Raw genomic sequence first — 15,931 nt, 5'->3', positions numbered from 1 at the left:
CAGAGGTCACAGATCAACAACACACAAGAGGTCAACACCGCACAGCCAGAGGTCAACGGGCTCAACCTTCAACTGGGCTAAGGGTCAGCAAGACACACTCATAGATCAACACTAGGTACGCGGCGCGCTTAAAAATGACCATAGCACGCTCAGAGGTCAACAATTCTGTCAGAGGTCAGATGTCAACACTAAGGTCAGCGACTCAGCAATCAGTAGGTATGACATCTGCAGAGGTCAAGTGACGACCAGAGAAAGACACGGCGCCCCATTATCGTCAGCACGAATATTCGCATTTCGCATGACGCTAAGTACTGCACGTTTCAACAAACTAAGCATCTCTGGCGCGCACTCATCAACTCCAACATCATTGACATCATCAACATCATCAACTCTCCCAACGTCCGATCAGTCGGTCGTTATTAACGCGCAGCATCCAATCGTGGCGGACAGGCCACACTCGATTTATCATACCCGGCGACCTGCGAACGCGATTTGACCAGGCTCTGTGAGTGTGGACAATCAAATACGAGCATCCCCGAACATTATAGAACAAGCATCTTACGGAATGGTCTTACGGAACAATCATCCACACCACCTTTTCAGCCCTGACGGTTGGCGGCATGCGTACATGGGGAAGTCGAACATGTGAAATATATTTTATAGATTTGAGATGACACTAGACACACAGATCGGAGTATCGTTCAGAAGCCGTCCTCTCAGCCTCCACTCTGAAGAAGTGCAGGTTCAAGGAATGTTCCGGCGCCAGGGCAGTCTGTTGACGCTGACGGGTTACGTTTCCAATGGCCGTGGCGGCCCGCCGTTGAGGCGAGCAAAGCCAACAGAGCGTCGTGCCGCGCGCCTGCCGCGGCTGACGAGCGAGCTGGAGCGGCGCCATGGGCGGAGCGCACTGACACGTACCACACTCGGGCTGACATGAGGGACGTCTAGGAGAGTCAGGCCGACAGATAGAGCTGAGGTTCTTCTTTGGAAACGGTGGCGGTGAAGGGGAGAGATTGAGCCCTTGACCAGTCTCTCGGGGCTATGTTGTACCCGAAGTCCCGGCCGATACGGTTACTCTTCGTCCCGCTGGGTCTTCATCAAAACATCGCCGAGTGCATCGGGCACCAGCCGTCAGTTTGGTTTGTGCAGATCAGACAAAATATCATCTGACCTCTCAGAACCAAGTTGGGTATTTCTGACGGCCAGGATAACGATTCACGAACATCTCTTATGTTCTTAGCCTTCTCCGACGACGTCTATTGGTCGACTAATTCGTCGATTAACTCATCAAATTAGGTTCCTAATGATCTCAGCTGCTTAAGGTTAGATAACTCCACTCCAACAGTTTCCTTTTCGACAAACGATACAAAAGTGGTACGTAACCTTCACGTTCTGGCGTAGCTGGGAGGCGCCGGACAGACTATTTGTTTACACCCCGCTGTGAGCTGTCCCAAACACCAGCCGGGGAGCGATGCAGGAACGCACAGGGCAAGCGTGATGCCCTCACAATGGCCGTGCGTTCCTTCGCCATTTGATATCCAGCATTATCAACTCAACATCATCCTATGAGGAGCAGTGTTCATCACATGACCGACTATGACAGCCTTTGCCCCGAGCGTGCGGTATTTGTTTTACTGAGGCCGTCGGGATGACATTGGCCGGAGGGCAACAGTAGCTGCACCAGGGGCCATTTCAAAGTTCGCTGAGGGCTACTCTCTGAAGGCATTTCAAATTTGTCAATTTGTCAGCTTGCTAACGTGCCCATGGTTAGTGTCGGTCATACTTACACTTATTCTTAATAGTTGTCATGTAAAACAAATCAAGCTTTTAAACATATTTAACATGCCTACAGTCAAATCGGTATCTTGGGAAATGAAGTTGACAGAAAATGCAAAGAACGGTGCAATTAATCAAATAAACTACTTGAGTCGTTTCCCGTCATAAAAAGTTCGATAGGTAAGAGCAATCTTCCACCCTTATTTTGCACATTATTGCAACTATTACGGCTAACTTCACTAGTATGTCATAATGGATACTTTACTGGGGCCCTTTATCGCATTATCAAATATCGGATGTTGTTATTGAAGCACATCGTTGACAATTTTGTAGCTAGTTATGATTTATGCTATTTCGAATGCGTTCATTTCCTTCATATCGTTTTCAGTGCCGATTTGCACGTTAAGCAATATTTTCGAATAAATAAAAATCCCGCGCTAGAACCTTTTAACAGAATAGGCACTGTTTCAGTGTTTCAATCCATTTTTGACAGCAGCTTGAGATCATTTTAAGAAAGTCCCGGCGTCAGTGCCGGACCTTAGCTCCAAAATAGCCTACGGATGTTTGTTTTCTCAATAAGCGCATTGATGTTTAAAAACTCAAACAGCTGTGTCGGTAGGCCAACTATCAAAGGACAGACAAACGACGCCTCAACGAGACCGTATGGGTAACGGGCACCAACGTCGCGAAACAGCTCTACGTGATGACATCATGTGCCAATGGTACAACCAACCATTGTCGGTGCCCTTTCTTCAAGCTATGAGATTTATTGCATTTAGGCAACTGAGTAAGGACGTATTTTTAGTGGCCGAAGTAATAGCCAACACCAACAGTTACATGTATTTTTAGAATACCCTTAGGTATAGCTACATACGTGCTTCCATTGACTACCAAAATCCGTTCAATTTTAAACGTTCGACGCTCAAAATGTTTTCCACATTCAACATTGAATTCAGATTGCACAATGCATTACAATCTGGCCAATAATCAATCCAGGTTCTTGTGTCGGCTTCATGGCGCTACATACCTACCTATTACCTATCTACCACGAATCCACGACTGAGACGCATGGAATGACGTCCAATCATGATTAGAGCAGAGGTAGCTTCGAAGTATCGCAAAGTCCATAGAGCTATAGACACAAAGAGCTTTAGACTTTCTCATATTTTCTTTCTCATATAAGGATGCTGTTACATTTTTGCAGGATTCAATCCTTAATAACGTTTATTTTTAGAGACGTTTTTATGGATAACTTATGGAGCTGAGACAGATGCACTATGACTGACCTGGCACGGGGAACCAGCAGCGGTATTCGCCGAAGCCGGGCCGCAGGTAGATCTCGGTGGGCACCAGACGCTCGGGCGCGTACTGCATGAGTACGGTGACGGCCGTCAGTGCCAGGGGGCTCAGCCAGCTGTAGACCGAGTAGCGGATGAAGCGGCGAGTGCCGCTGCCGCCCGTCGTCGGCGCGTGCACTCGGCTGGAAACGGACGGGGGGGGATTAGGGACGCATCCCTGGCGACGACAGTGAAAAAGATCGAACTTCTTCATCCATGATCAAATTGTTGGTGTGTGTCAACTGTCAATGCAAGTTTGGTTCTAAGCTTACTAAGGAGCTTACCAATATTCAAGGCATTCGAATTTAATCTTCGATTTTTACCTCAATATCACATTGTGTAATATAAGGCAAGTAGGTATACCCAAAGCGTGCCCAAAGTATACCTATATAGCCAAAACATCATCGTTGCTAACATGCAGAGCTCAATAATCCTGCATCGGTAGATACATCAGTGACCGTCCTTGGTAAGTAGACATGGTTGAGCACATTTACATATTCACGGGCGACCGGTCCCGGTTCGTTTTCCATTCTGTCGGAGCTTCAGCGTGCGCCAGCAACGAATTTGCGTTTGGTTACGGCGATAGAAGACAAGTGAAGACTTATTGTATGCAAACAACATTTCGTTTCGTTACCACAATTCAGCCAGTTCGCTAAGTTTGAGTCTAAAGTATATATCGCTAGTCCGCACATAATTCGGCAAGGGAAACGCGCTACCGACCGTCTCACTTTCTAATTTATTTTGTAATACTCCATGGAACGGCACCATATCACGTTTTACACTCAATCTCCCCTAATTGCATATCCTTCTGAGTTTCATGAATGTTGGAAAGGTTTGGTCGAAGGTGGCAATTTGACCCAGCGGCGACTGACAAATGGCTGCAACAGTCGCGAAGTGATGTCGGTCGGGTCCTTTGTTTGAACAGGCCTGCTGACGGGCCCGATGGGACCCTGCGCCGCCCGCAGAGTTAGGCTCGACGTCAGCGGGCAGTCGTGACGTCATGCGTGTAGTGGTGACGTCACAAGATGCCGAACCGTGACGCTACATTCCCTGAGAAAGTAAGCGATTGAGGATCAAGCTTTGGACTATTGCGATTTGCGACTTTGTCCTTAGTACAACCGTAAGGCGATGCTAGTTTTTGCGCATCGTAACGATGTGGCTTAGATCGAGTTCCATAATTACTTCACCCAATGCATGCATGCATCTGGTCACTACCTACAGCATGGTAATGCAACTTTCGCCAAACTGTGCGCATTACAAACCAATCTGCTGAATTTTAACTCGCCAGAAACAGCTCACGTCTCAATCAGCGGGGTCCATCGGGTATGTATCGAACCATCGGCAGGCGGCATGGAAACGATTTAAATAAGTGAATTCGGTTTGGAATCAGATAGGTTTATGTGGCTTAGTATTGGGCTCGCAAGTCGCAGTCACCACAGGAGACGACGGCATCCTAATTCCTTATGCTTAACGCTCGCTAGTCTGATCAGGTTCTTCGGAACTAACAGCTAACTTGTGAGTTTATGCATGGAATTGGCTCTTTCCAATGCCTTCTCTAAAACGTTTACCTATAGGTAAACGTCATGACTCATGGGTATACCCACTTTCATGACAAGGAGTTCTATAGCCTTGGGTATACCCATGAAATGAGGATAGATGGATCTATACTCTATAGACTTAGCTATACTTAGATCTAAGTCTCTGTCTTCAAACTCGGTCTTGCTGAAATTTTTTGGAGACGTTATAAAACCTACGGCAGTACTTGCTTATGGATCAAAGAGTAGTGCATCAAACAGCAAGTTAAACATTTCTTTCGCATGAAAAGCACTGAACTCCGAAATTACGTTTAAGATTGGTGCCACCCCGGTCCCCGGCTCACTTTGGTCTTTGCAGGGTCTTTGAATTTGATTGCAGGGGCATCAACTGAGAATGTTGGTTTGCGAGTTGCGACCACTCCTTCTCACAGGTCAGCCAATGAATCACGAAGGCTATATCCCGCTCGTCTATACATAAACCCGATTTGATGGCCTGTGACAGCCGACAGGTGAAATCCGGCACAGCTGCTGCCGACCCTCACTGACACGTCTGCTGCGTCTGCACAGCTGCCTGCGGCCAAACAGTGGCCAGCTCGCGGCGCAGCGAGCGTGTAAATCTTCCCCTCTGACCCTCTCCCCGGCCACACCTCCCCAGTCGCTACCACACGGTCGGCCAGCGTCGCGTAAACACGGGCCCGACGCGTACACGTCAGTCTGCTATCCGGCGGACCTGGCAGGCGGTGAAGTCGGATGTACTGTGGGCGGAACACCATGCATGCATATATGCTATATCCGTCGCTGTTACACATACTACTTACCAGCAATTGGTGCATGAGTCATGAGTCGACTGACTTTTTATACTCGCTGGAACTGATCCCACACTGTAAAAAAAAAATTCACTAGCTAATTTTGAAATTAGGCATTTTTTACGAGTGCCTCCCTTGCTCCTCGTTTAGTTATTCATTTGAGTAGGATTTCGGGTTTTTTGAAACGCTGAGTTTTTGCAGCGAGCTTTTTCTCTTAGGGCTTGCGAGATAGCTGCGTGCACACATATCTCTTCAACATTGCGCGCCTCACAGGAATGCGGCTGATTCACGTGACAAACTCGGTGGCGGTCCCTCCGTTGCGGAGATTCGCCGCCGACCGCCCGACGACGGGAAAAACTGCCGAGTCTGCCGGCAGCTGCTGCCACCTGGACCGCAGTTGGGGCGGCCGGACCGGTGGCTGCTGCCACCTAGCGGTACAACCGCAGTCTAGCGCATACAAGACCGCAGCGTACACTTATCAAAGCATACATGGAAGTCGTAACATACAACGTTCAAAACATACAAAACAGACCAGGTAGTCGAAACATACAAAAGTGCAGTACCAAGTACATTTGCGAGTACCAAGCACTTTCGCAAGTACCAAGCAAGTACAAAGTACTTTTACAAGTACCAATCAAGTACCAAGTACTTATGCAAATACCAAGCAAGTACCAAGTACTTTGGCAAATACCGAGTGCTTATGAAAATACCAAACAAGTACCAAGTACTTTGGCAAGTACCGATACTTTGGCAAGTACCAAGCAAGTACCAAGTACTTTTGCAAGTTCAGCAAGTTTTTCGCCAATATCGAAGCTTCTAGACGTCCGATCGTCACCGGGAAAACACCATTCGATCCCAAATTTTCTCCCGAATCTTTTTATGGCCAAAGCGACGCGGAGCGAGCCAAGATATCTTGTTTAAATATCCATTTGACTAGGATTTGGCGTTATTTGAAACGCTCAGTTTTTGCAGCGAGCTTTTCCTGTTAGGGCCTGCGAGATACCCGCGGAAACACATATCTCTTCAGCATTGCGCGCCACACAGGAATGCGGCTGATTCACGTGCTTTTGTGAGCGAGGTGCTTCCCTCCGGGAGAAATTCGCCGTCCCCATATGCTTAACACAGAGCCGAGCGGCGGCTGACAGGTGGCCGGCTCTCGGGAGATCGGCAGCCGACACTCGAAAAATCGACAACCCGCCGCTGAATGCGCGTGCGGCAGTGCTGAGCCGAGTCGTTCCCACGGTCTGAGGTACCCCCAGTTTGAAGATTCGGCCTTAGAATATGTAGTTTTAAATACGTAGTTTGACGTACATCTCGGAAAAGTGAGATACGGCCAGAAATGAGTGTGGGTCCCTCCGTTCTGAAGATTCTGATCGACGCCGATTGAAATAATTCGCCGTGCATATCTCGGCTTATTGACGACCGATTGACACGGGATAAACACCGATCGATACCAAATGGCTCTGTGTGTGTGTGGGGGGGGGAGGGGGTAGAGTGGCAAGTTTTCCTACCCGACGAACCCGGAATTATCCCGAGGGGGTAGGTGTGGGAGTAGAGTCGGGGGAACGGGGGGGGGGCGAGTGCAAGTACCAAGTACTTTCGCAAGTACCAAGCAAGTACCAAGTACTTTTACAAGTACCAAGCAAGTACCAAGTACTTATGCAAATACCAAGCAAGTACCAAATACTTTGGCAAATACCGAGTACTTATGCAAATACCAAGCAAGTACCAAGTACTTTGGCAAGTACCGAGTACTTTGGCAAGTACCAAGCAAGTACCAAGTACTTTTGCAAGTTCAACAAGTTTTTCGTGAATATCTAAGCTTCTAGACGTCCGATTAACACGGGACGAACACCAATCGATCCCAAATTTTCTCCCTCATACTTTGATTGCCAAAGCGACGCGGAGCGAGCCAAGATATCTTGTTTAATTATCCATTTGAGTAGGATTTCGGGTTTTTTGAAACGCTCAGTTTTTGCAGCGAGCTTTTTCTCTTAGGGCCTGCGAGATAGCTGCGTACACACATATCTCTTCAACATTGCGCGCCACACAGGAATGCGGCTGAATCACGTGCGATTGTGAGTGAGGTACCCTCAGTTTCAAGATTCGGCTGTAGAATATGTAGTTTTAAATACGTAGTTTGACGTAGATCTCGGAAAAGTGAGATACCCCATATGCTTAACACAGAGCCGAGCGGCGGCTGACAGGTGGCCGGCTCTCGGGAGATCGGCAGCCGACACTCGAAAAATCGACAACCCGCCGCTGAATGCGCGTGCGGCAGTGCTGAGCCGAGTCGTTCCCACGGTCTGGCGGCCAGCTGGGTGGGTGCGGGGTGGGGAGTGGGGCGGCCGATTGCCAGCCGCTTCTCCACGGGCAGGTGCTGCCACCTGCGCAGTAGTTCCACTGGCGGCCGCCAGGCCCGTGCGGCAAGCGGGCCGTGCGCGGTAGTTCCGCCAGCGGCCGCCAGATGGATACCGCCGCGCGCGTCGTGTCTAACCTGACGAAGCTACAAAAAGTTAGATAACTTTAATAAGAGGGACGGTAAAGCCACAATTCCAACGCTGAATGTTGGGCAAAAGCAAAGGGATCCAACACAGCCATCTGTATTTACTGTATTTACCCTTTTCAGTCAGCGATAAGCCCCAGCAATCGCACCGCTGCAAAACTCGCAAGCTGTTCACCGTGCAGGGTATTGCATTATAACCACCCACCGGCTCTTTTAACGTAAGTGTAATCGCTTAATAGGTAGGATGCAGTAAACATGTGAGGGATGATAGGTAGGTGAAAAAAATATGAAATGCAATTAAGTAAAACTCAAATTGCAACCAATTCATCGAAAACAAATCAAAACGAATAGGCAATTAAATAAATACCTTTGGCAGGTCCCAGCATATTAGGAAGTTTTCAGTACATTACCAAATAGCAGGTGATACAGCAAGCTGGCAGGTATTTTGGCAAGTTCAACAAGTTTTTCGCGAATATCTAAGCTTCTAGACGTCCGATCAACACGGGACAAACACCAATCGGTCCCAAATTTTCTCCTTAATCATTTTATGGCCAACGCGACGCGGAGCGAGCCAAGATATCTTGTTTAAATATCCATTTGACTAGGATTAGGCGTTATTTGAAACGCTGAGTTTTTGCAGCGAGCTTTTCCTGTTAGGGCCTGCGAGATACCCGCGGAAACACATATCTCTTCAGCATTGCGCGCCACACAGGAATGCGGCTGATTCACGTGCTTTTGTGAGCGAGGTGCTTCCCTCCGGGAGAAATTCGCCGTCCCCATATGCTTAACACGGAGCCGAGCGGCGGCTGACAGGTGGCCGGCTCTCGGGAGATCGGCAGCCGACACTCGAAAAATCGACAAGCCGCCGCTGAATGCGCGTGCGAAGATGAGCGGGGTGCCGCCGTTCCGGAGAGACGGCTGGAAAATTCCACCGGCCGGCCCGGCGGCAGTGTGTTGGGCGGCGGGCGGCGGGGCGGGGTTTCCCCGTCCAGCGGCCGGCAGCGCTGAGCCGAGTCGTTCCCACGGTCTGGCGGCCAGCTGGGTGGGGGCGGGGTGGGGAGTGGGGCGGCCGATTGCCAGCCGCTTCTCCACGGGTAGGTGCTGCCACCTGCGCAGTAGTTCCACTGGCGGCCGCCAGGCCCGTGTGCGGGCCGTGCGCGGTAGTTCCGCCAGCGGCCGCCAGAGGTCACGCGCGTCGTGTCTAACCTGACGAAGCTACAAAAAGTTAGATAACTTTGATAAGAGGGACGGTAAAGCCACAATTCCAACGCTGAATGTTGGGCAAAAGCAAAGGGATCCAACACAGCCATCTGTATTTACTGTATTTACCCTTTTCTGTCAGCGATAAGCCCCAGCAATCGCACCGCTGTAAAACTCGCAAGCTGTTCACCGTGCAGGGTATTGCATTATAACCACCCACCGGCTCTCTCAACGTATGTGTAATCGCTTAATAGGTAGGACGCTAAAACAAGTTAGAAATGATAGGTAGGTGAAACAAAATACAAATTGGGAACAAGTATAATTCAAATTACAAATAATTCATTGGAACAAATCAAAATTATCTGAGACCAAGGCAAATTCGCAAAGTCTTTGATCGACTAAAGACGTCTGATTTAAACGTCGGAAAGGAACAAGTTCTTTGCGGTATTTAGGCAAGTAAATACCAAGTACTTTGGCAGGTTTTCAGTACATTAGCAAGTTTTCAGTACATTACCAAGTAGCAGGTGATACAGCAAGCTGGCAGGTACTTTGGCAGGTTCAACAAGTTTTTCGTGAATATCTAAGCTTCTAGACGTCCGATTAACACGGGACGGCCGATTGCCAGCCGCTTCTCCACGGGTAGGTGCTGCCACCTGCGCAGTAGTTCCACTGGCGGCCGCCAGGCCCGTGTGCGGGCCGTGCGCGGTAGTTCCGCCAGCGGCCGCCAGAGGTCACGCGCGTCGTGTCTAACCTGACGAAGCTACAAAAAGTTAGATAACTTTGATAAGAGGGACGGTAAAGCCACAATTCCAACGCTGAATGTTGGGCAAAAGCAAAGGGATCCAACACAGCCATCTGTATTTACTGTATTTACCCTTTTCTGTCAGCGATAAGCCCCAGCAATCGCACCGCTGTAAAACTCGCAAGCTGTTCACCGTGCAGGGTATTGCATTATAACCACCCACCGGCTCTCTCAACGTATGTGTAATCGCTTAATAGGTAGGACGCTAAAACAAGTTAGAAATGATAGGTAGGTGAAACAAAATACAAATTGGGAACAAGTATAATTCAAATTACAAATAATTCATTGGAACAAATCAAAATTATCTGAGACCAAGGCAAATATATCTAAGCTTCTAGACGTCCGATTAACACGGGACGAACACCAATCGATCCCAAATTTTCTCCCTCATACTTTGATTGCCAAAGCGACGCGGAGCGAGCCAAGATATCTTGTTTAAATATCCATTTGAGTAGGATTGCGGGTTTTTTGAAGCGCTGAGTTTTTGCAGCGAGCTTTTTCTCTTAGGGCCTGCGAGATACCCGCGGAAACACATATCTCTTCAGCATTGCGCGCCACACAGGAATGCGGCTGATTCACGTGCTTTTGTGAGCGAGGTGCTTCCCTCCGGGAGAAATTCGCCGTCCCCATATGCTTAACACGGAGCCGAGCGGCGGCTGACAGGTGGCCGGCTCTCGGGAGATCGGCAGCCGACACTCGAAAAATCGACAAGCCGCCGCTGAATGCGCGTGCGAAGATGAGCGGGGTGCCGCCGTTCCGGAGAGACGGCTGGAAAATTCCACCGGCCGGCCCGGCGGCAGTGTGTTGGGCGGCGGGCGGCGGGGCGGGGTTTCCCCGTCCAGCGGCCGGCAGCGCTGAGCCGAGTCGTTCCCACGGTCTGGCGGCCAGCTGGGTGGGGGCGGGGTGGGGAGTGGGGCGGCCGATTGCCAGCCGCTTCTCCACGGGTAGGTGCTGCCACCTGCGCAGTAGTTCCACTGGCGGCCGCCAGGCCCGTGTGCGGGCCGTGCGCGGTAGTTCCGCCAGCGGCCGCCAGAGGTCACGCGCGTCGTGTCTAACCTGACGAAGCTACAAAAAGTTAGATAACTTTGATAAGAGGGACGGTAAAGCCACAATTCCAACGCTGAATGTTGGGCAAAAGCAAAGGGATCCAACACAGCCATCTGTATTTACTGTATTTACCCTTTTCTGTCAGCGATAAGCCCCAGCAATCGCACCGCTGTAAAACTCGCAAGCTGTTCACCGTGCAGGGTATTGCATTATAACCACCCACCGGCACTCTCTACGTATGTGTAATCGCTTAATAGGTAGGACGCTAAAACAAGTTAGAAATGATAGGTAGGTGAAACAAAATACAAATTGGGAACAAGTATAATTCAAATTACAAATAATTCATTGGAACAAATCAAAATTATCTGAGACCAAGGCAAATTCGCAAAGTCTTTGATCGACTAAAGACGTCTGATTTAAACGTCGGAAAGGAACAAGTTCTTTGCGGTATTTAGGCAAGTAAATACCAAGTACTTTGGCAGGTTTTCAGTACATTAGCAAGTTTTCAGTACATTACCAAGTAGCAGGTGATACAGCAAGCTGGCAGGTACTTTGGCAGGTTCAACAAGTTTTTCGTGAATATCTAAGCTTCTAGACGTCCGATTAACACGGGACGAACACCAATCGATCCCAAATTTTCTCCCTCATACTTTGATTGCCAAAGCGACGCGGAGCGAGCCAAGATATCTTGTTTAAATATCCATTTGAGTAGGATTGCGGGTTTTTTGAAGCGCTGAGTTTTTGCAGCGAGCTTTTTCTCTTAGGGCCTGCGAGATACCCGCGGAAACACATATCTCTTCAGCATTGCGCGCCACACAGGAATGCGGCTGATTCACGTGCTTTTGTGAGCGAGGTGCTTCCCTCCGGGAGAAATTCGCCGTCCCCATATGCTTAACACGGAGCCGAGCGGCGGCTGACAGGTGGCCGGCTCTCGGGAGATCGGCAGCCGACACTCGAAAAATCGACAAGCCGCCGCTGAATGCGCGTGCGAAGATGAGCGGGGTGCCGCCGTTCCGGAGAGACGGCTGGAAAATTCCACCGGCCGGCCCGGCGGCAGTGTGTTGGGCGGCGGGCGGCGGGGCGGGGTTTCCCCGTCCAGCGGCCGGCAGCGCTGAGCCGAGTCGTTCCCACGGTCTGGCGGCCAGCTGGGTGGGGGCGGGGTGGGGAGTGGGGCGGCCGATTGCCAGCCGCTTCTCCACGGGTAGGTGCTGCCACCTGCGCAGTAGTTCCACTGGCGGCCGCCAGGCCCGTGTGCGGGCCGTGCGCGGTAGTTCCGCCAGCGGCCGCCAGAGGTCACGCGCGTCGTGTCTAACCTGACGAAGCTACAAAAAGTTAGATAACTTTGATAAGAGGGACGGTAAAGCCACAATTCCAACGCTGAATGTTGGGCAAAAGCAAAGGGATCCAACACAGCCATCTGTATTTACTGTATTTACCCTTTTCTGTCAGCGATAAGCCCCAGCAATCGCACCGCTGTAAAACTCGCAAGCTGTTCACCGTGCAGGGTATTGCATTATAACCACCCACCGGCTCTCTCAACGTATGTGTAATCGCTTAATAGGTAGGACGCTAAAACAAGTTAGAAATGATAGGTAGGTGAAACAAAATACAAATTGGGAACAAGTATAATTCAAATTACAAATAATTCATTGGAACAAATCAAAATTATCTGAGACCAAGGCAAATTCGCAAAGTCTTTGATCGACTAAAGACGTCTGATTTAAACGTCGGAAAGGAACAAGTTCTTTGCGGTATTTAGGCAAGTAAATACCAAGTACTTTGGCAGGTTTTCAGTACATTAGCAAGTTTTCAGTACATTACCAAGTAGCAGGTGATACAGCAAGCTGGCAGGTACTTTGGCAGGTTCAACAAGTTTTTCGTGAATATCTAAGCTTCTAGACGTCCGATTAACACGGGACGGCCGATTGCCAGCCGCTTCTCCACGGGTAGGTGCTGCCACCTGCGCAGTAGTTCCACTGGCGGCCGCCAGGCCCGTGTGCGGGCCGTGCGCGGTAGTTCCGCCAGCGGCCGCCAGAGGTCACGCGCGTCGTGTCTAACCTGACGAAGCTACAAAAAGTTAGATAACTTTGATAAGAGGGACGGTAAAGCCACAATTCCAACGCTGAATGTTGGGCAAAAGCAAAGGGATCCAACACAGCCATCTGTATTTACTGTATTTACCCTTTTCTGTCAGCGATAAGCCCCAGCAATCGCACCGCTGTAAAACTCGCAAGCTGTTCACCGTGCAGGGTATTGCATTATAACCACCCACCGGCTCTCTCAACGTATGTGTAATCGCTTAATAGGTAGGACGCTAAAACAAGTTAGAAATGATAGGTAGGTGAAACAAAATACAAATTGGGAACAAGTATAATTCAAATTACAAATAATTCATTGGAACAAATCAAAATTATCTGAGACCAAGGCAAATATATCTAAGCTTCTAGACGTCCGATTAACACGGGACGAACACCAATCGATCCCAAATTTTCTCCCTCATACTTTGATTGCCAAAGCGACGCGGAGCGAGCCAAGATATCTTGTTTATATATCCATTTGAGTAGGATTGCGGGTTTTTTGAAACGCTGAGTTTTTGCAGCGAGCTTTTTCTCTTAGGGCTTGCGAGATAGCTGCGTGCACACATATCTCTTCAACATTGCGCGCCTCACAGGAATGCGGCTGATTCACGTGACAAACTCGGTGGCGGTCCCTCCGTTGCGGAGATTCGCCGCCGACCGCCCGACGACGGGAAAAACTGCCGAGTCTGCCGGCAGCTGCTGCCACCTGGACCGCAGTTGGGGCGGCCGGACCGGTGGCTGCTGCCACCTAGCGGTACAACCGCAGTCTAGCGCATACAAGACCGCAGCGTACACTTATCAAAGCATACATGGAAGTCGTAACATACAACGTTCAAAACATACAAAACAGACCAGGTAGTCGAAACATACAAAAGTGCAGTACCAAGTACATTTGCGAGTACCAAGCACTTTCGCAAGTACCAAGCAAGTACAAAGTACTTTTACAAGTACCAATCAAGTACCAAGTACTTATGCAAATACCAAGCAAGTACCAAGTACTTTGGCAAATACCGAGTGCTTATGAAAATACCAAACAAGTACCAAGTACTTTGGCAAGTACCGATACTTTGGCAAGTACCAAGCAAGTACCAAGTACTTTTGCAAGTTCAGCAAGTTTTTCGCCAATATCGAAGCTTCTAGACGTCCGATCGTCACCGGGAAAACACCATTCGATCCCAAATTTTCTCCCGAATCCTTTTATGGCCAAAGCGACGCGGAGCGAGCCAAGATATCTTGTTTAAATATCCATTTGAGTAGGATTGCGGGTTTTTTGAAGCGCTGAGTTTTTGCAGCGAGCTTTTTCTCTTAGGGCCTGCGAGATACCCGCGGAAACACATATCTCTTCAGCATTGCGCGCCACACAGGAATGCGGCTGATTCACGTGCTTTTGTGAGCGAGGTGCTTCCCTCCGGGAGAAATTCGCCGTCCCCATATGCTTAACACGGAGCCGAGCGGCGGCTGACAGGTGGCCGGCTCTCGGGAGATCGGCAGCCGACACTCGAAAAATCGACAAGCCGCCGCTGAATGCGCGTGCGAAGATGAGCGGGGTGCCGCCGTTCCGGAGAGACGGCTGGAAAATTCCACCGGCCGGCCCGGCGGCAGTGTGTTGGGCGGCGGGCGGCGGGGCGGGGTTTCCCCGTCCAGCGGCCGGCAGCGCTGAGCCGAGTCGTTCCCACGGTCTGGCGGCCAGCTGGGTGGGGGCGGGGTGGGGAGTGGGGCGGCCGATTGCCAGCCGCTTCTCCACGGGTAGGTGCTGCCACCTGCGCAGTAGTTCCACTGGCGGCCGCCAGGCCCGTGTGCGGGCCGTGCGCGGTAGTTCCGCCAGCGGCCGCCAGAGGTCACGCGCGTCGTGTCTAACCTGACGAAGCTACAAAAAGTTAGATAACTTTGATAAGAGGGACGGTAAAGCCACAATTCCAACGCTGAATGTTGGGCAAAAGCAAAGGGATCCAACACAGCCATCTGTATTTACTGTATTTACCCTTTTCTGTCAGCGATAAGCCCCAGCAATCGCACCGCTGTAAAACTCGCAAGCTGTTCACCGTGCAGGGTATTGCATTATAACCACCCACCGGCTCTCTCAACGTATGTGTAATCGCTTAATAGGTAGGACGCTAAAACAAGTTAGAAATGATAGGTAGGTGAAACAAAATACAAATTGGGAACAAGTATAATTCAAATTACAAATAATTCATTGGAACAAATCAAAATTATCTGAGACCAAGGCAAATTCGCAAAGTCTTTGATCGACTAAAGACGTCTGATTTAAACGTCGGAAAGGAACAAGTTCTTTGCGGTATTTAGGCAAGTAAATACCAAGTACTTTGGCAGGTTTTCAGTACATTAGCAAGTTTTCAGTACATTACCAAGTAGCAGGTGATACAGCAAGCTGGCAGGTACTTTGGCAGGTTCAACAAGTTTTTCGTGAATATCTAAGCTTCTAGACGTCCGATTAACACGGGACGGCCGATTGCCAGCCGCTTCTCCACGGGTAGGTGCTGCCACCTGCGCAGTAGTTCCACTGGCGGCCGCCAGGCCCGTGTGCGGGCCGTGCGCGGTAGTTCCGCCAGCGGCCGCCAGAGGTCACGCGCGTCGTGTCTAACCTGACGAAGCTACAAAAAGTTAGATAACTTTGATAAGAGGGACGGTAAAGCCACAATTCCAACGCTGAATGTTGGGCAAAAGCAAAGGGATCCAACACAGCCATCTGTATTTACTGTATTTACCCTTTTCTGTCAGCGATAAGCCCCAGCAATCGCACCGCTGTAAAACTCGCAAGCTGTTCACCGTGCAGGGTATTGCATTATAACCACCCACCGGCTCTCTCAACGTATGTGTAATCGC

General features: G+C 49.8%; 1 protein-coding gene across 1 annotated transcript in view; it reads right to left on the bottom strand.

The window, feature by feature from the left end:
- Positions 1-15,931, bottom strand: part of LOC122390679 (G-protein coupled receptor Mth2-like) — a 78,636-nt gene that overhangs the window by 6,220 nt on the left and 56,485 nt on the right. Inside the window, exon 3 of the mRNA XM_043383846.1 lies at positions 3,063-3,256. Within this exon, the coding sequence (XP_043239781.1) occupies positions 3,063-3,256 (194 nt within the window). The remainder of the gene's footprint in view (positions 1-3,062; positions 3,257-15,931) is intronic.

This window comes from Amphibalanus amphitrite, unplaced genomic scaffold (genome assembly GCF_019059575.1).
Source record: "Amphibalanus amphitrite isolate SeventyFive unplaced genomic scaffold, NRLGWU_Aamphi_draft 000405F_arrow, whole genome shotgun sequence".
Lineage (NCBI taxonomy): Eukaryota > Metazoa > Arthropoda > Thecostraca > Balanomorpha > Balanidae > Amphibalanus > Amphibalanus amphitrite.
Note: the sequence above shows the minus strand (reverse complement) of the source record. Positions and strands in the feature narration are given on the sequence as shown.